Source organism: Microcaecilia unicolor, chromosome 3, assembly GCF_901765095.1.
Source record: "Microcaecilia unicolor chromosome 3, aMicUni1.1, whole genome shotgun sequence".
NCBI lineage: Eukaryota > Metazoa > Chordata > Amphibia > Gymnophiona > Siphonopidae > Microcaecilia > Microcaecilia unicolor.
The window spans coordinates 35,433,770-35,454,135 of record NC_044033.1 but is presented as its reverse complement, the minus strand read 5'-3'; the positions used below and the strand labels follow the sequence as shown (position 1 = coordinate 35,454,135).

The window sequence follows — 20,366 nt, the reverse complement described above, 5'->3', positions numbered from 1 at the left end:
CAGAGGAGGTTCAAGGCTATGAGGAAGGTGTACCAGATGCCCAAAGCACAGAGGAGGAGATGGAGGTTCAATATATTTAACTTCCTATAAAGGTAGCATCACAATTTTTAAGCAGTGCATCACAGAAAGGAACTGAGTGAATAATCTACAAAGATATAAGTTACACCTTTGTTTTTTCAAGTTTTATTTGCTGGCAGAGTGGGGTGGGTCCCAATGCAACATAAGCCTAACGGATTGGGAATAGAGGGTTTAGGTCTGCCAGTGTTTGAGCCCTAGGCTTACTAGGAGAGATGGCTCAAATTCCTTTTCCTGTGAATAATTTTGTTTGTTAAAATTAAGAACAGACTGAGAAGGCTTGCTACCTAATGTTTTTGTTGTTGTTGAAAGACTGAATTGTAGTAAAATACATTGGGGAAAACACAAGAAGAGTTTTCTTTTTGTTTCTACAAAACTGTTGAATGACTGCTTAAAAACCTACCAGAAAACAAGTGTGGAAGGAGAGACGTAAATACAGGAACTTGAACTAATTTGCATATGTTCTTTTCCCCCACTCTTTAAATTTATTTTATTTATTTTATTTATTTAGATTTTGCTTACACCTTTTTCAATAGTAGCTCAAGGTGAGTTACATTCAGATACTCTGGATATTTCTCTGTCCCAGGAGGGCTCAAAATCTAAGTTTGTACCTGAGGCAATGGAGGGTTAAGTGACTTGCCCAAGACCACAAGGAGCAGCAGTGGAATTTGAACCGGTCACCTCTGGATTGCAAGACCGGTGCTCTAACCACTAGGCGTGGCTGTTTACCTTCCTTCTTATAGGAAGAAGGAAAGAAGATGAACTAGAACTGACAAGAGGACCAACGCATTGTTTAGAGAACCACTCACCTTGAAGGAAAAAAGGGAATCTGTAACTTGGCTGTGGGAGTGAAAAGAAGACTTTGTGGCCAGTGAATAATTTCCTTGGGGACTTCTTTTTTCTGGGGAAAAGTTCCAACTCTCTACCCGCAACCTCCGCTCTCAAGACAAATCCCTCCTTGCAGTACCCTTCTCCTCCACTGCCAACTCCAGGCTCTGCCCTTTCTGCCTCACCTCACCCCATGCTTGGAATAAACTCCCCGAGCCCATACACCAGGCCCTCTCCCTGCCCATCTTCAAATCCTTGCTCAAAGCCCACCTCTTCAATGACGCCTTCGGCACCTAACCACCATACCTCTACTCAGGAAATCTAGACTGCCACAACTTGACATTTCGTCTCTTTGAGAAGGGGCTGTCCTTCTTTGTTAAACTGTACAGCGCTGCGTAACCCTAGTAGTGCTCTAGAAATGTTAAGTAGTAGTAACTCTCTAGCACGTCCTGTTGGCAAACTGACAAATTGAAGAGTAGCAAATTTCTGGGTATTCATCCCAGAGTACTGATAGGTTTGAAAAATGAACTTGCAAAACTAATAATATGTAATTTACCTTTAAAATCAAGCATGGTGCCGGAAGATTGGAGAGTGGTCAATTAACGCCAGTTTTTAAAAAAGGTTCCAGAGGTGAACCGGGAAATTATAGACCGGTGAGCCTGACGTCGATGCCGGGCAAAATGGTAGAGACTATTATAAAGAACAAAATTACAGAGCATGTTCAAAAGCATGGGTTAATGAGACAAAGCCAACACGGATTTAATGAAGGAAAATCTTGCCTCACCAATTCAGATGACTCTTTGGAAAATTGATGACCCAGTCAAGAGACTGGAGAACTTCGATGACACGGACTGTGGCTAGCTGACTCATGTTCTGAATCCACCTGGATCAGCCAAACGTCTAGATAAGGATGTACTCTGACCCCTTCTCTCTGTAGAAATGCAGCCGTTGGGATTTGGAATCTCCCAAGTCCATTACAATCTTTTCCAAGTCCTCACCAAACAAGAGCTTTCCTCGAAAGGGCAATTTAGTAAGCTGCTGCTTAGAGGCCATATCCATAGACCAATGACTAAGCCACAGTAAGAACCTAGAAGCAACAATCAAAGACATCTGCTTGGCAGATGCTCTCACCAAATCATAGACAGCATCAGCCAAATAAGCCAGACTCGATTCTATATGAGAAGCAAAGACAGACAACGAGGAAAAAGACTCTATATTCTGCTCAACCACCTGCTGTAGCCAGGACAGACAAGCCCTGGTCACATACGAGCTACAAATGACTGCCTCTAACACAAGGGCCAATACCTCAAAAAAGCGCTTCAAAGAAGCCTCCAGGCGGTGGTCCTGCATATCTTTCAAAGCAACCCCCCTTCCACTGGAAAGGTGGTCTTCTTGGTGACAGCAGTAACCAGTGCATCCACCTTCGGCAGAGCAATGTTGCCAAGGTGAGTCTCACTCATGGGGTACAGACATGCCATAGCCCTGGCCACCTTAAGGCTCCTATCCGGATCCATCCACTGAGCCATAATAAAATCCTGTATGGCCTCGTGAACTGGAAAAGCTCTAGCAGGTTTCCTGGTACTGGCCATCTTGAGGTTACATAAGTACATAAGTATTGCCATACTGGGAAAGACCAAAAAGGTCCATCAAGCCCAGCATCCACTGTCGAGATCCTGTGTGTTTGTATTATGCTTTCTTGAATTTAGCTTGCATTTTTGCTTCTGCTACCTCAGTGGGAGGTTGTTCCATAAACTATCACTCTTTTTGTGAAGACATACTTCTTACATAACTAAACCTGCACCTCTTTAGTTTCATCATGATCTACTCTACCACATCACCACCCTGTATTTGTTCACACCGGAGCCTGCAAAGGCCTCTCCGGTACTATGTAAGCCACATTGAGCCTACAAATAGGTAGAAAAATGTGGGATACAAATGTAACAAAATCCCGTTTCCAACAGTGGCCAATCCAGGTCACAAATACTTGGCAAGATCCCCAAAAAGTACAAAACATTTTATACTGCTTATAACAGAAATAGTGGATTTTCCCCAAGTCCATTTAATAATGGTCTATGGACTTTTTCTTTAAGAAGCCGTCCACACTTTTTTAAAACTCCGCTAAGCTAACCGCCTTTACCTCATTCTCTGGCAACGAATTCCAGAGTTTAATTACACGTTGCGTGAAGAAAACTTTTCTCCGATTTGTTTTAAATTAGCTTCATCGCTTACCCCCTAGTCCTAGTATTTTTGGAAAGCATAAACAGACGCTTCACATCTATCGTTGCGCCGCATCCGGATCCTCAATATTCAAGCCTCCAAGGCATCCAAAATGAGGGACGGGAGCGCATCCCGATGAAAAATGTGAATGGCCATAGGGTCATCCTGCTCATCCTCCTCCACATCATCTGACTTAGAAGGTATACTGCTATGGATTTACAGCCTGCTTCACTAACACAGACTACTCAGTAATTACTGTGGATTCTTTTGGATTCATATTAGGTAAATGAGACCTTTATTAGAGGTGCTAAAATCTACAATGAATAGGATATATACAATGCTTAAGATATATACACACAATGATTAGCTATATAACTAAAAAGAAACCTATCTATAAATAATCATTACATCACTGGTCTCTACATCTAAGCAATGCTAAGAGTTCCTATACCAGGAAAAGACACAATAATTCACTATAAACAATCATCACTGGACTTACATCATCCAGGCTCATCAGCTGGGGGGGGGGGGGGGCCTGTTCACAGCGAAAGCCAGGAGCTTCTTTGACCAGGAAACATGGTTCTCTGCACAGTTCGCACGTTACTCACAGATGAGCTCCCACTTCACTGCCAGAGGCCTCCCTTTTTTATTAGGTTTAGAACTCATGTTCAGAGCCAAGGAAAATTACAGAACGCTTCTCTGTTTAGGTAAACAAGCCATACTGTGGAAATGTGGTCACATGCCAGAGCCAGTGGTGGGAGGCGGGACTGGTGGTTGGGAGGCGGGGATAGTGCTGGGCAGACTTATATGGTCTGTGCCCTGAAGAGGATAGGTACAAATCAAGGTATACACAAAAAGTAGCACATATAAGTTTATCTTGTTGGGCAGACTGGATGGACCGTGCAGGTCTTTTTCTGCTGTCATCTACTATGTTACTATGTTTCCTAGTCCAGGTGGCCAGTCTGAACTTGAAAACAGGCCCCCATCTTTCCCTTCACATAACAAATTAATTAGAGCTGTGTCTTACCTTCTACATTCCAACTTATTTTCACACAATCAAAGTTAAACAATCATTTCCAAACAGAACCACTTCTAATCAAAAATATAGGCCCCGAGTGCACTGGTTGGTCAAGGCAGAGTTGAAAAACAATCTTTAAAATTCACTTTTATTACAGAAGGCCTAGAGAACTCCACAAAGCCCACAAATAACGCCTGGGGAGGAGAATGAGGCCCCACAGAGCCCACTTCGGATACAGAGAACATCCATCTACGCTTACATGCAGGATTATCCAGAGGGACCGACACCAATGCATCCCCATCAGCAGAAGGTGTCTCAGAGACAGTGGTAACAGGAAGGAGCAGTGGCTGGCCCTGAGCACCCGACAGAGCCCGCTTCATTAAGTTGGCCTGATGCATGAGAAGTACAAACTCAGCAGAAAAAAAAATTATCCCTGCATGTCAGACACAGATTTCCCACCAGAAGCCACACCCAAAGACTCCCTCGCAGTCGTAACACCCTTTATGAGCAAAGTGGAAGGCCGCCTGAGGTCTTCTGGCTGCAAGGTCGCGAAATCTGCATCCACGGATGCCAAGTCCCTCAGCGCGGGAAAACTCCACATCAACGGGCGCTGCCAAGCCTACTGCCCCTAAGCCGTCCGAGCAGCCTGTACTGCAGATTCCCACTGTGTTTCACCTCTTGCCGCAGCGGGAACATCTCTTAATAGCTTCCGCCACCATACCACTATGTGCAGCGCTAGCACACAGACTCGCCGCTGAGACCAAAGCAAACACTCACCCCGACGTCAGACAGTGCTTGTCCTCCAAATGGCCACTCCCAGGAGCCCGAACAGCACTCCACTGCCCCAGCACCTGGTCTGTCTGACACCGGGTTCTGCCTTCGGTGCTTAGCAGTTATTTTACTTATTTATTAGGATTTATTTAAAGCTGCAAAGAGGTTTTGTTTTTTAATGTGAGGAAGGAAAATGAAGCCAAAAGAACAGCATACCGTGGGACTACTGGGAGAAGGGGAAAGATGGGGTAAGGAAAGGACCTGGCACCCAGGTATGCCTCCACAGTGAGCACCCTCAGCCACACACCTCCTGCTCAACTGGCCAAGCTGAGGAGCCCCCTATAAAGTCGAATCCAGGAGCTAGAAGAATCTGTCCACCACCTGCTGGAAATAAAGATATACTAAAGGATGAAAGAGCTGGACTTTCAGGTCACTGCCTTCTTTCAGTGTTCTCTATCTCCACCTGCTGGTAGGTGAATACAACCCACCAGTTTCTGGATTCATCTGGTGCCGAGACTAAGGAAACCTAAACTGTGTGTGAATATTTCCATAAATGTCACCTGCTGAGTGAAAAGGTACCAAAAGTGGGGTCACAAATAACGGAGATAAAGGCTATAAAACTCTGGAGGGGTAAATTTGGGCAACTTTCATCTTTGAAAGTTTTGTGTATTATTGGGTCAGTAGAAAGGGACTACGCAATTTTTTTTTTTACAGAAATTTCAGAGGCATAGATAGTTTTAATTTTGCTATTTTTCAAATGCGCTTTTCCAAAAAAATTATTTTTTTTATTGATAAACGTTTCTTATTTTTTAAAGATGTAATTAGTCCATACCTGAGGCTGAAATTTTGCAGGATTATGTAGTTGATATCCCTCTATCTTGTGGTATAAATAAGTCATATACCCCACTTTTGGTACCTTTTCGATCAGCAGGACACATATACTCCAAGACATATTTTGCAATCCTTTCAAAATAACTCATTAGTGTATCTAGGTAAAGACATCATAAAGAAAGAAACCTGGCAAAAAAAGAAAAAAAAAAGAAAAGAAAATACTTTTAGAGTGACTGCAGTTGAGTGGTGGAATACGCTACCTGATGTGAAAGGTGAAAAGGTTTTTAAGAAAAGGTCTTAAGCAATTTGTTTTCTTCTATTTAAATGTTAGTTATTCTAGCAAATTATAAATTATTTTATTCTATGTGCATCATCTTGTCTGGGATTTCACAAAACAAGCAAGTATAGGAGTGTGGTAGCCGTGTTAGTCCACTCTTAAGGTTATCAATAGAAATCAAACAAAATAAAACAAGATGATACCTTTTTTATTGGACATAACTTAATACATTTCTTGATTAGCTTTCGAAGGTTGCCCTTCTTCGTCAGATCGGAAATAAGCAAATGACTTATTTCCGATCTGACGAAGAAGGGCAACCTTCGAAAGCTAATCAAGAAATGTATTAAGTTATGTCCAATAAAAAAGGTATCATCTTATTTTCTTTTCCATGTTTTATTTTGTTTGATTTCTATTGATAAACAAAACAGGCATAAAGTAAATACATAAATAATCCACACACAAAAAAATAAATTAAAAGGAAGTGGGCTACTGTTTCTATGTTCATTTGTTCTAGCATGAAAAACACATGACAAAGGTAATTTACTATTATGACGACTTGCGATATTTAGTAGCCTCATAGTGTATAACTACGAGACAGAACAGCTGTCATATGCTGAACTTCAGAGACTTAAACTGAAGATTAATCTGTTTTGTTTTCTGCATGAAAGCATTTCTTTTTAATTCAGAGTTGCTCTTTGTCCCGTCTCTATCTACCTATCCCCGCCCCCCCCCCCCCCCCCAACATACATTAATCTGTTTTTAATCTACAGCAATGGTTTGGAACTCTGTCATCAGGATACACCTAGCCAGTCAATCTATCTTATGAATAATCACTGTGGGTATCCTGAAAACCTGGTTAGTTATGTCGCAAAGATTAGGCTGAGAATTCCTGATTAGAGAGAAAGAGAAAAACATCAGGAGACTGCCATCTACATACCTGTATATGAAGCCGCTCATTTTCCTCTATCTTCTTTTGAAGGTCTTCATCAAAGACAGTCTTCTGCTCTCGGCTCATCTGAGAGGACGACTCTCCACTTCTCTAACAGAACAATTAATCAGGTGGGTAAACAATGTATTTGATATTTGGATTGAGAAGTACTGTAGCTCATGTTATATATAAGTGGCCAGGCATCGAAGGTCCCCACCCACTCCCCTCCAAAAAGCATGGCTTTCCACCCGTTTCAGACATCAGATCAAGCCCAGGGTACCCTAAATTCCCATCCAATGGGGTGCAGTTCTGTCCTGCAGGTTCATCTCATCCCTCTCCTACTGATGACCTGGGAGGAAGAACATTTAATTGCGTATCATACCCATCATGGTAGATGACGTGATTTAAAGTACTCCCTGTTGCAAGGCTCAGGGGAGAAAAGGAGCATCAGGAAACCAAGAGAACACGTTATTCTCAAAGCCAGTGCTAAAAGTGAGTGGAAGGAAAAAGCGTGATAGAAAAGTGGAAAGATCCTGGGACAGATTAGGTGATTGGAGAGGGAGAAAACAGGGTATGAGAAGGGGAGAAAACCCTTAAGTGGAAGAGGGAAAGAATGCAGTAAGAACTTTTGTAGAGGGTGAAAGCATTCGGAGAAAGTGTATAAGAAGGGAAGAACCACACATGCAGAGAAGTGAGAAGGGTAGTACCTGAAAGGAGTTTCTGAAAGTAGATAGTAGATGAAAAGGGAAAGAAGAGTTAAGGGGTAGTGTAAAGAGACAGACTTGGACATAAAATGAGAAAATGTGGAAATGGGACTCGGGAGAACATAAAGATGGGAAATGGGAAGCAGGGGAAGTGTGTAAGACAAAGAAGAAAAGGGGTTGGATGCTAGGAGAGGCTGAGAGACCGGATAGGATTTGGTGAGGGAAGGGAATGAGAGTCAAAGAAAGGTGGATCAAAGCTAGAGAAGGAAGTGAGTAACAGTGGAAATGGGGGACTACGGAGTGGGTAAAAGAGAAGAGGAATATGATGCTGGTGAAAGAGAACGAATGAAACGAAGAGTGGACAATGACAGCTTAGAATAGTCCAAAATGAGAGAACTTTGTGTTGATAATAGTTGTTTTGTTAGGTGAAGCAAAGACACTTCCTGCAACAAGGATAAATTGGTATGTGTTTATAAACATCCTTGAGATCCAGCAAATATATTCAGTTTTCTTTACTGATATTGGGAAGCGGGGATGGTATGAAGGGTATTCAAATTGAATTTTTCTTTGCAGAGCAAGATGTTGAGGTCTTTGAGGTATAGGATGGCATGGCGATCTTCCATATTTTTCAGAATACGTAAATACTTGCAAGAGAAGCACTGGCATTTCAATTACAATAAAACATATTCTATTGCATTGGCTAGCAACAAAAAAAGATCTACTCTGAAGTTGAATGTGGCTGTACTTGTCTATTGTATGTGTCTTTCTGGGGGAATGGCTAAGAACAGAAGTGATAGTCAGCCTTCATAATGCGGAGAATCCATGCATGCATTTGATGTTATTTTCTGCCATTCTAGAATAAAGTGTACCCGACTCCTTACGGGTATGGCAGCGTGTGGATTTGTAAAGAACCAACAATGTTTGGTTGGTTGAGCTACAAGAGGGAAACAAAACAGACTGCTGTATTTTCATCTGAAAATATTAGTAAAATGTGATTTTGGCATGTAAGAAGGTCTGCACCTATTCCTCAACTATATCCCCTGATGAAAAAGATCTCTAAAAAAAACCCACTGAGGCCAATTGAGAGTGTAAACTCCTGAAGTATGAGACAGGGCAGGGTGACAGTCCCCAGTTTACAAGTGTTCAGCGCTGCGTGCGTCTGGTAGCGCTACACAAATGCTATTAGTAGTTTACAAAATGGGAACGTACCTCCCCTCCCAAGCTTACATGATTTGTGGAAGGTTGTCCAATGCTTCAACAGGAGTTTAAGAAAAATATGACCTCCCGAGACAAATTTAGAATCATCTTTCCTACCCTACATCTTTAAGTGAGCCTCAAACACTGAGTGAAGGGACACCAACGCCTTTTCAACATGAACCCAATGAGTAATACAGTCTTCCCAATTATCAGCCAACAGAGCCTTTAAGATAACTGCAAGATGACAATTGTGAAGATTTAGGACATTTAACCCTCCAAATTCTCTTCCACTGTAACCTTTTCAACTGAACTTTAGCTTTTCCCCACCAGATAAAATCCTGAAACATCTTTTCCCATGCCCCAAATTGTCTCTGAGGGATATATATTGGTAACATCAGTACCAAAAATAAATAAATCATTTTATTAATGGTTGCTACTCTACCGCACCGTGTCAGCATAAGCAACCTCCACCCCAACAACTCCTTTAAATTATACTCCCATGACCCTTAAAATTCTGAAGAAAATAACTCTACTTTATTACATATGTAAACTCCGAGATATCTCGCCTCTTTCACTGCAATTTTAAATGGTATGTTGGGACCTAGTTCATGAGCAAAAACACTGAAACATAACTTCTCAATCTTATCTACATCAACTTTAAAACCAGATATAGTATTAAACCTATTCTTCAAGTAAGTGTGGGGTAGACCTTAGTGGATCAAACATCAATGTCTCATCTGCGAAAAGCAGTAGTTTATGTTCTTTCCCCGCAATTCTGATAGGGTGAATTCCCTTTATCAAATGAATGTGTGTCACTAGGGCTCCACTGCCACAGCAAATAGCAGGGGAGACAGAGGAAGCCCTGACGGGTGCCTCTATCCAGGGAAAAGGTGTCAGATAATATACCATTAACCACTATAGAACTTTCCATAACCTAATTACCAAAGTTCATTCCTAATACCACTTGTTGCATAACTCTATTAAAAGCTTTCTCAGCATCACATAGTACCCGTTCCTTTCTACATTGTATCTTATCTATTAAAGTAATAGCTCTTCAAACATTACCCCCATGAGTATCTCTGAGGAACTTGGTGTGATAATGATGAATAATTAGAGGTAAGATATGGTCAAGGTGGAAGGCTAATATCTTTGCAAACATCTTCATGTCCATATTTAAAAAGAGAAATAAGGTGGTAATTAGCACATTTAGAGAGTCATCTTTGCCTGGCTTAGGGAGAACTACTTAGCCGAAATTGGGTGGTGGAGCAGGTGGGGGAAGAGGAGTTGGTGGTTGGGAGGTGAGGATAGTGGAGGGCAGACTTATACGGTCTGTGCCAGAGCCGGTGACGGGAGGCGGGACTGGTGGTTGGGAGGCGGGAAATACTGCTGGGCAGACTTGTACGGTCTATGCCCTGAAAAAGGCAGGTACAAATCAAGGTAAGGATACACATATGAGTTTATCTTGTTGGGCAGACTGGATGGACTGTGCAGGTCTTTTTCTGCCGTCATCTACTATGTTACATTCGTTTGATACATCAAAGGGACAAAGAACCTCGTAGCAGCACCTGGGTCATAATCCCTGTAACCTCCTGACACAGAATTTGATAAACTTCTCCAGGAAACCCATCTTCACCTGGGGATTTACCTTTCAGGAGCTTCTTACTTCTCTCAACCTCTTCTTGATCAACTGGCTTGTTTAAAAGGGACAATGCTCTATCTGGGGCTGCGTATGCCTTGTAGCGCTATAGAAATGCTAAATAGTAGTAGTAGTAGCCTTAGGCAGCTTAGCTGTTGTAATAAAGCTGTGGATATTGTTTTTTTTTTGGGGGGGGGGGGGGGGGCCTGCATCTCTGATTCACATGATGATTTATAAAACTTCCTAAATTCCTAAGCTATATCAGAATGCTTAGTTAAAATTTGACCCCGTTTTCCCACTAACATGCTGACTCATCTAGAAATCCTTTTCTGCCCTAGCTGCCAAGTCAATCATTTTCCTTTCCTGTTCCCATCTGCAAATAATCTTTTTGTCTTCCTTAACAATAATTCCATTCGATTCCAAGTGCTGTTACTCCCGAGAAGGCTCACTGGCGGTATCACATCACATAATTTCTTTTGATGAGGGTACAGACAGTGATGCTCTTTGAGAGGACCTTAGAAGTCTCAAAGATGTGTAAAAGGCTAACTTGTTCTTTAAGTACTGTGACCCATTTTGTCTGAGGACCTTGAAAATCAAACATCTTAAATTTAGCCCTGCAAGATACTGGTAACCAGTGTAGTTTTTGCAGTAAGGGTGTGATACGGTTACGCCGCTTGCAGCCTTTCATCAGTTGTGCTGCAGCATTCTGAATTAGTTGGAGCAGATACAAACTTTGGTTTGACAAGTGTACAGGGCATTATAATAGTCTAGTTGTGATGTTATTGTGGCATGGACCACTATGGTCAGACTCGTTTTATCAATATACGGAGAGAGATTTTGTAGCTGCCGCAGCTGATAAACAATTTTTTAAAGGTATTTTGAATTTGTGGGATCAGGGTGAGTGACGAGTCTAGCGGTATCCCACGATTCCTAACCTCTGATTTTAGGGGGGAGTTCATATGAAATCTCTGTTTATCTTGGATTCTGGCAGAGTTTGTTGTTTGCCCATTCCTGAGTTGCAGTTAGACACGCAGTCAGTTTACTGAAGGCTGTGGGTAGATCTAGTTCAATCGATATAAGTAGTTGCACATCATCAGCATAAATATAGAATTTTGTATCCATCAACTAAAGCAGCTCAGCCAGAGGCTTGAGGTACATATTAAATAAAATGGAATACAGTATGGATCCCTGTGGCACCCTACAGTTCAGTGCCCAAGGTAACGATGTGCTGTTGTTGAACAGAACTGATTCCGTCTGACAAATAGGATTTGAACCGTGTAAATACTGTATCACCGATACCTATTTCTGCCACCCTTGTAAGCATATAGTTAAATCTGTTATATTAAGTGCACAACCAGAATACCAGATGACCAACAATAACACTTCAGAATAGAAACAGGATTACAGAAAGAAAAACACAGGGCAAACAGCAAAGGTTAACACACTTGGGTATTTCACTATAGCGTACCCCTCACCTGACCCCCCCCCCTCCCTTACTCACATAGTTCAATGAGCCACTTAACAGCCACATCATGTAATGAGAGGTCCAAGTTTAAAAGTTCAAGATCCTACTCCGAACAGTAGAAGTTAGTGTAGTCCAGAAAGGATCCCAGGTGGACTGGAACAGGCATTCTGCTGGAGAGCCAAATGACCATATGTGGTGTCTCTCCATAGCAAAAACATGGATCACGGCTGCCTACCATGATTGAACAGACCATGGCTCCTCAGAAAGCCACGCTGCCAAGGCACCTTCAATATCATCAATGCAGGCCAGCTGAGAAATCTGACCGCGCCCTGCCAGCGAGGAACCACTGATAGGGCAACTCCCAATATGAGACTAGGGTGAGCTGGTACATACAGGTTCTGGAAGCAAAAGACAGAACTTGTCACCAAAGAGATTGAGACTGAGGACATAACCAAAAGCATATGACCCAAATATGCATCCAGTTGACCAAACTTGGGATAAGCAGAAGAGGAGCAGATCTTCAAGACAAAAACTCAAGGGGGAGAATAGTAAAGTCACAGGTTAATCTTGTATTGAAAACTCCCAATGTGGTACATGCTCCGTCAGGCGCCAAATGTGGGTGAGATCAGAGAGTAGACAGCCCTGCAGCTCAATGCCCAAGTCAGTCGTCTAAGTGCATTCCAGGTGAACCAAGTGCAGGGAAGGTGCCTCGTTCTTGAGGCGATGGTGATGGAAAGTTAAAGGTTCTTGTAAACATAATATTATGATCCAGTGTCGAAGGCTGCTGAGAAATCCAGCAACACTAGTAACGAGGCAGATCCTCTGTCACGGTTTCTGTGCAGATCATCAAGAAGGGACACAAGAACTGTTTCTGTTCCATACCCAGATATGAAGTCAGATTGACATGGGTCTAGCCTTAGCCAATCATTGAACTGAATGCAGACTGTATGTGTTCTATAAGTTTTGCCAAGAAAGGAATGTTAGAGACTGGTCAGTAATTTTCGTGCTTGTCCTGGTCAAGGGAGCTCTTTTTCCAGTAGGGGGTGCATCACAGCTTTTTAGTGTTGACAGCAGCTGCCCTTCCACAAGAGAGGAGTTAATTTTAGTGGCCCATTCAATGAGGCCTATGTTCACTCATTGCACTATCTTTGCTGGGCAGAGGTCAAGAGATCTTTTGTGCAATAGCAGCACTCAAAAATGGCTTTGAAAGGGTTTATTTATATTTTCATTTATTCTCAAATATTTCATCTATGATTAAGTTTAAGCAACTTCCAATCACCCACTAAAAGCATACACAGTTTTGTTTTCATATAATGAACACACTGATAAGAAAGCAAAGATACTTACTTGTAATAGGCATTCTTCACAGAGATTAACTTTATCTGACATTGCTTTATTTACTTTAACATTTCTAACTAGCTCATATGGGATCTTCCCCCCCCCCCAGGTATATCTTATTCATATATTGATTATTCTCCACAATACAATGATTAATACATCAAACATCTTATAACTATCTCCAAATTTTCAACTGATTCAACCTACATAATCTATATCTTTATCATGATGGTATTGAGTAGTGTCAGATATTCAAAAGTCCATGTGGTCATTGAATGATGTTAGTCCCGTAGTACCGTATCAGTTTACTCCATAGTAGTTCTTATTCAGCCAAATACATCAACTGGATGATCAAATCAATTCAAAAGTGGTATCCACAAATATCCTTTCAACAATCTGTGTATAAGAAAATTCTTGCAGCTTATACACAGATTGTTGAAAGGATATTTGTGGATACCACTTTTGAATTGATTTGATTATCCAGTCGATGTATTTGGCTGAATAAGAACTACTATGGAGTAAACTGATACGGTACTACGGGACTAACATCATTCATTGACCACATGGACTTTTGAATATCTGACACTACTCAATACCATCATGATAAAGATATAGATATAGATTATGTAGGTTGAACCAGTTGAAAATCTGAGATACTTATAAGATGTTTGATGTATTAATCATTGTATTGTGGAGAATAATCGATATATGAATAAGATATACCTGGGGGGGGGGGGGGGGGGGAAATCCCATATGAACTAGTTAGAAATGTTTTAGTAAATAAAGCAATATCAGATAAAATATATATCTATTCCTATTTTGATTTCATTCTTCACAGAGAGCCAAATTAATCAGGCACACAGCTCTCCCATAGGTCAGACCTAATGAAAAAGGTTCTGAGGATGCACAGCCCTTCCTGCACACACATCCACAGCTCAAGTAGTAATGCAACCCTTAGGAAGGTGGGAGAACACCTGTTACACTTAAGAAACACTGCTCTGTCTGCCAACATGTACTACTGAATCAGCCACACAGGTGGGAGGTCTCCCAAACTTAGGATTGCTCCAGTTTTATACTTAGTTTGTCTTGGGGTCCGGTTTAGGGAGAGATGGGAGCCACTTTGGAGCACCTTACCGCATAAAGGGAGAAGTTATATTTTAAATTACTGATCCATAGGTGGTTATTAGGGTGGGAGGGGGTAAAGGTAATGGAGGAGGGGGGATTAGTGAGAATAGTTATGGATAACAGGGTTGAGTTGACTGATGTGAGTATTCGTCACATCAATTGTGAAGAGTTCATTATGTTTATTAATTTCGACATCGTTTAAGACCCTGCTGTGATGACTTTGCGGGAGAGTGGGATTGGGATTAGTGGGGAGGGAGGAGGGCATAGTATTCAATAATGTTTGAGGGTATAACCACTGTGTAAGACCCTTCATAAAGTTGAGTATATGAATGTATAACATAACCAAATTGGGAGGTGTGTTTCAATATACATAGTTTGTCTGATGCTGAGGAGTGATCCAGTTAAATAATTATGTAAATTTTGAATAGAATAATAGATCATAAAGACAGATTTATTAGTACTACTGGATCAAAAGCACTGTATGACTGAACACTGGTCCAGAAGTAGTGTAAAGGAAAAAGTATGACACGAAGAGCAAGTAGTTGCTTTGCACATACTTTCCAAATGAAGCAGGCTTTTAGAGAACTGTGATAGAAGCAGAGATTTGTCTTTTATGAGGCTTAATTGTAGATTAGAGAGCTATTAGTTTGCTCATAACAATCTGAACAGAGGATGATAGCCAATTTGCTAATGTACACTTGGCCACTGGAATTCCTAGCTGGGGTTGGGGATAAAAGGAAACGAACAGCAGCATGGACTTTGATGGATTCTGTCCTTTTAATATAGCCCATTTACAGTGCGGAGAGAATTCTCCCATGGATGCTTGTATGGTTTAGTTTAGGGTAAAACATAGGTCATTTTATTTTCTGATTCACATTACAAGGTGCGACTACTTTTTCATATAAAATTTAGGATGGAGAACAAAGGGCTACTTTATTATGAAAAAGAGAGAGTGTAAGGTTCAAAAAGCTTGAATTTTACTAATTCTTCTAGCTGAATTAACCACTAATGGGGGGGGGGGGGGGGGGGGGGGAAATACTTTCAAAGTTAGATTTTTGAGAGATGAAATTTCAAATGGCAATTTCACCAGACACGTGAAGACAAAATGCAGATCCCATGAATCCGAGTCTTCTGTAATGGTGGAATCACATGAAGAAGTCTCTTTATAAATCTTAAAATGGGAGAAAGAGGCCAGGGCTCTGTTTATGAGTATGTGACAAGCTAAAGTGATTCAAGATGTACTGATGAGAATATCTGCAAACCCAGGTGACAAAAATGGTATAGGTACTTCAGTATGGTATTTGAAGAACACTGAAAGTGCTCTTGATCACATGTGAAATACCAAAACAAAAACCTTTTCCATTTAAAACGTATGATTAGAGGGATCGATGGCTAAATGTAGAAGAGAGGCCAAATCCTGTCTATGGCCAGTGCATCCTCTGCTAGGCAATCTGGATGTACTGAATAATTTTGTGAAACTGAGGCACTCTTCAAATAAGTTTACCAGCTGTGAAAACTGGACTTGTCTGTGCCACGTTCCCCGGGTTCGATTTTTTTTTTCTAATGAAATAAACCACAAAGGAAAAATTCTGAATAGAGTATGAAATGCAACATCATAAGATAAAGAAAGCGAAAAAAAAAACTCCCAAAGATTTTTGTAGAGATTGTTTCACATCTCTTTGGCAGAGCAGAAAAAACAAAATTAAGGGGATTCAGGAGATCACTGTATACAGAAAGGACAGTGCCTGCTCAGAAGTTCACAACAGTTCTAAGCTCTGGGAGAGCTATTCTGTCTCAGCGCCATCCAATGTTACCCAAATGAGTGCCTGACCCAGGTCTGGTTGTGTGTGTATGTATGTATGTATGTGTACCTACCTTATTCTTTTTGCCACGCACTTCTGTGGCTGCAAGCTCCTCCTGTAGTAACTCCACCCTCTTCGCAAGTTGCTGATTTCGGAATGTCAGGCTGTCCATTTCTTGCTGAAGTTTCCTCAGAGACTGGTCCTTCATTTTCATCTGTTCCTGGATGAAGAAAAAGTGCATCCTTTCCCAATATCTGCTTGTCAAAAAAGATGACATCCACTCAACAAAACCCAAATAAATATTTTTATTCTGAGGAACAGGACATCAAGACATCCCTCTTCTATTTTCCCTATTAGTGTTAATTAACACACACCTTGAATTAGTTAATGGCATTTGCTAAAGGAATAGAAGAGAATGTGGAACCAAAGTTAGAAAGGAAGTGGAGGTAGGAATTGTGCATGTTCTACCTGGACATCTCAATTCCCCCTGTATTTTACAAAGACTGTCAGATTAAGCGCCCTCTTGTAAAATATGCAGAAAAAGCTGCAGGACTGCACGCCCATGTCTTACCACATCTAGTGGGAGTAGCAATTTTAGAAAGCTGCACATGGGGGAAAATAAATGTGCTCCTATACCCCACATGTGCATGGGAGCAGCTTTCTGAAATCACTGCTCTTGTTCTCTACTAGCCGTTCAGCCCGTAAAAACGGGCTAGTATAGGAGGGGGGGGGGGTTGAAAGGCACCCCCACCCCCGAGTTCGCCGCTGCCACTCCGAGTTCGTCCCCCCCCCCCCCCGGAGCCGTCGCCACCCACCTTCCACCAGGTTGGGCCCTCGCTCCGCTATTGAAACAGCGAGGGCACGCAGCACACAGCTCTACTGCTGAGCTGCCGTGGCCTTCCTTCTTCTCTGCCTGTGTCCCGCCCTCGTGTGACGCAACGTCGTCGAGGGCGGGACACAGGCAGAGAAGAAGAAGGAAGGCCAACGGCAGCTCAGCAGAGCTGTGTGCTGCGTGCCCTCGCTGTTTCAATAGCGGAGCGAGGGCCCGACTGGGTGGAAGGTGGGTGTCGGCGACTCCGGGTGGGGGGAGCGTTAGCGACGGCGGTGTCCCTCGCAAATGCGCAGTAGAGACCCTCTCTGTTCCGTCCTCGTCATCACGTATTGACATGGGGGCGGGGCAGAGAGGGTCTGTACTGCGCATTTGCGAGTGAGTACGACACTCGCCATTTATATATATTGATGATTTATACCCCAATCATTTTCCTCAACACCGATTCCACGCGCCCCCCCCCCCCCCCCCCCCAACCTGCTCTTATCAGTCCTTGGCATCTATTGGGAATAAAAACAATGAAGTTTTTCTGCTCTTCAGAGTCCCAGGTCCAAAATGGAGCCTGTGACCTCTGGTGGTAATCTTGTAGTACTACTGCTGGGGGTCAGGCCATCAAATAAGGTCTGCAGATAACAAAAAGCTAGGTAGAAAAAATATGGTATTGTTGGCCAAGAATAGGTTCTTGATAACCTGTGCATCAGACCTAAAAAAAAACCAAAAAACCTAAAGTAGCCTATGCAGAATGGCCATGGTTATAACCTTACAATGAACAAACCTGGGATGGGCAGATGTTTTTGGGAAACAGACTCAGTTTTGGTGGCTGTTTGGACTTTGGATTAAATTTGATGGAAAAAGACAGGAGAACACTTGGACGTTCTATTAAGCATGGGACTTGACAAGGCCTAAAATATCAGCAAAGGAGCTGAAGCAAGAACTACAACGGAATTTTAAAATGTACTGTATTTCATGATTTAAGTTTGTTGTTGCTTATTATGGGGTCCTTTTTACAAAGCTGTGGCAAAAAGGGCGCCTGAATGTGTTTTTGACGTATGCCAAGGTCCCCTTTTACCACAGTGTGTAAAAGGTAGGTTTCCCATTTCTTAAAGAAATGGCCGTGTAACAAATGAACCATTTGCCCAGCCATTTTGTGTGTGTGTGGGGGGGGGGGGGGGGGGAGCACTTACCACCACCCATTGAGGTGGTGGTGGTAAAGGCTTCCGCACTAACCGGGCAGCGAATGGCACTGCCCGATTACCACCTGGTACACACTGGTGCTACAAAAACTGAAATATTTTTGCAGCGCCAGAAATGGTGGGTGCAGAGGGCGGGAACTACCACCAGGCTGCTGCTGCGGTAACTCGATGGTACTTCCCTTTTAGGGGCCCTTCGTAAAAAGGCCCCTAAGTAGATTATGATCTGTATTCCTGCAGCAAGAGATATCTTGTAATTTACTTTAAATTGTATAAATATATTAAATATGAATAAAGATTAGGAAACTTTATCAAAAATATGGGAAAAGTTGGTACGCTCACCTACCTAGAGGAGGCAGCTAGACAGAACAGATGGGCCTGTTAGTTCATATGCCATCATTAACTGTTCTGTAATTGTTAGCCTAATGTTACAACAAAATAGTTCCATTGATTGTTACTTTTTTTTGTTACAATGTACGTTACATATGTTTATATTTTTCACTCTGTCATTTCGCAGGTCGCATTGCCTACATTCTTTGCAAAGTAAGTCGCACATGTTGTTACTGTTTTACTTTGTTATCAGGTAAACCACTTTTGTTTCGCTTTGGTATTATGTTAGTCACATTGAACCAAAAATGTTTTGGTAAATGCAGGATATAAAAACAAATAAATGAAACGAAAAATGAAAACTACAAGGCCAACATTCAGCTAACACTTTTGTCCTATGGGACCCCACAAGGTTCCTTCCCTCTCCTCAATATTATTCATCAATAAAATGGCTCTTGAGAAGTGTAATAAATAATTTGGTTTAAGCGACTTTTTATTATTCTTTCCAACCCACAGAGACCCACAGTCTCCAATTAAGTTTTATTGGAGTGCTATTCTCCAGTGAAGAGAATCATAACAGAGCTATTATATAACCAGAAGCCAAGGATGCAGCTTTAAAAATAATGTGTTTGCAATGGGGGCTTCTGGATAAACCAATTTAACTGCCAGTCTAAGAGTCAGTTACAGAAAGTTTTAAAAAAAAAAAAAAACCAAAGAGACTAGCAGCAACTACCTTTAAAGCTGTAGAATTTGCTTGTTCGTCTACAACAGCCTTTTTTAGCACTTGGTTCTGGGCTCGAAGCTGAAAAAGAGAATACATCATGAGGAGTAATTTTATATTAATATTTAGCAAAATGTACTTTTAGTAGGCAATTTTAAAAGCACATGTGTTCATAAATGCATTTATTATTTTACAATCATACACACAAATATTTAAGAACATAAATGTTGCCATACTGCGAGACAAACCAAAAATCCATCAAGCCCAGTATCCTGTTTCCAACAGTGGCCAATCCAGGTTACAAGTACCTGGCAAGATCCCAAAAAACAGTAAAATAGATCTTATGATGCTTATCCTAGAAATAAGAAGTGGATTTTATCCAAGTCCATCTTAATGGGCTTATGAACTTTCTTCTAGGAATTTATCCAAACCTAACTGCTTTTACCACATTCCCTGGCAATGAATTCCAGAGTTTAATTATACATTGAGTGAATAAATATTTTCTTCGATTTCTTTTAAATTTACTACTTTGTAGCTTCATTGCGTGCCCCCTAGTCCTAGTATTTTTGGAAAGAGTAAACAAGCAATTCATGTCTACCCGTACCACTTCACTCATTATTTTATAAACCTCTATCATATCTCCCCTCAGCCGCCTTTTCTCCAAGTTGAAGAGCCCCAGATGCTTTAGCCAATTCCTTAGGGAACTTATCCCATTTCCTCCATAATTTTGACACCCCTCTCTGTACCTTTTCTAATTCCACTATCAGGCTTATTTTCGAAAGAGAAGGACGCCCATCTTTCGACACAAATCGGAAGATGGGCGTCCTCCCAGGTTCGCCCAAATCGGCATAATCAAAAGCCGATTTTGGCCATCCCCAACTGCTTTCCATCGTGGGAATGACCAAAGTTCCCGAGGGAGTGTCGGAAGCATAGCGAAGGCGGGTCTTGGGCGTCCTCGACCCATAATGGAAAAAAAAAAGGGGAGTCCCTGACGAGCACTTGGACGACTTTACTTGGTCCTTTTTTTTCTTACGACCAAGCCCGAACTGACCAGATGACCACCGGAGCAGAGGCATAGCCAGGTTTT

The 20,366-nt window shown here is 41.8% G+C and overlaps 1 protein-coding gene across 1 annotated transcript in view; it reads right to left on the bottom strand.

Moving 5' to 3' along the window:
• The window catches only part of PPP1R21 (protein phosphatase 1 regulatory subunit 21), a 200,592-nt gene that overhangs the window by 157,383 nt on the left and 22,843 nt on the right, over positions 1 to 20,366 (bottom strand). Inside the window, exons 2-4 of the mRNA XM_030195830.1 lie at positions 19,292 to 19,360; positions 16,286 to 16,432; positions 6,955 to 7,056 (exon numbers count right to left, since the gene is read on the bottom strand). Coding sequence (XP_030051690.1) covers positions 6,955 to 7,056; positions 16,286 to 16,432; positions 19,292 to 19,360 — 318 coding nt within the window. The remainder of the gene's footprint in view (positions 1 to 6,954; positions 7,057 to 16,285; positions 16,433 to 19,291; positions 19,361 to 20,366) is intronic.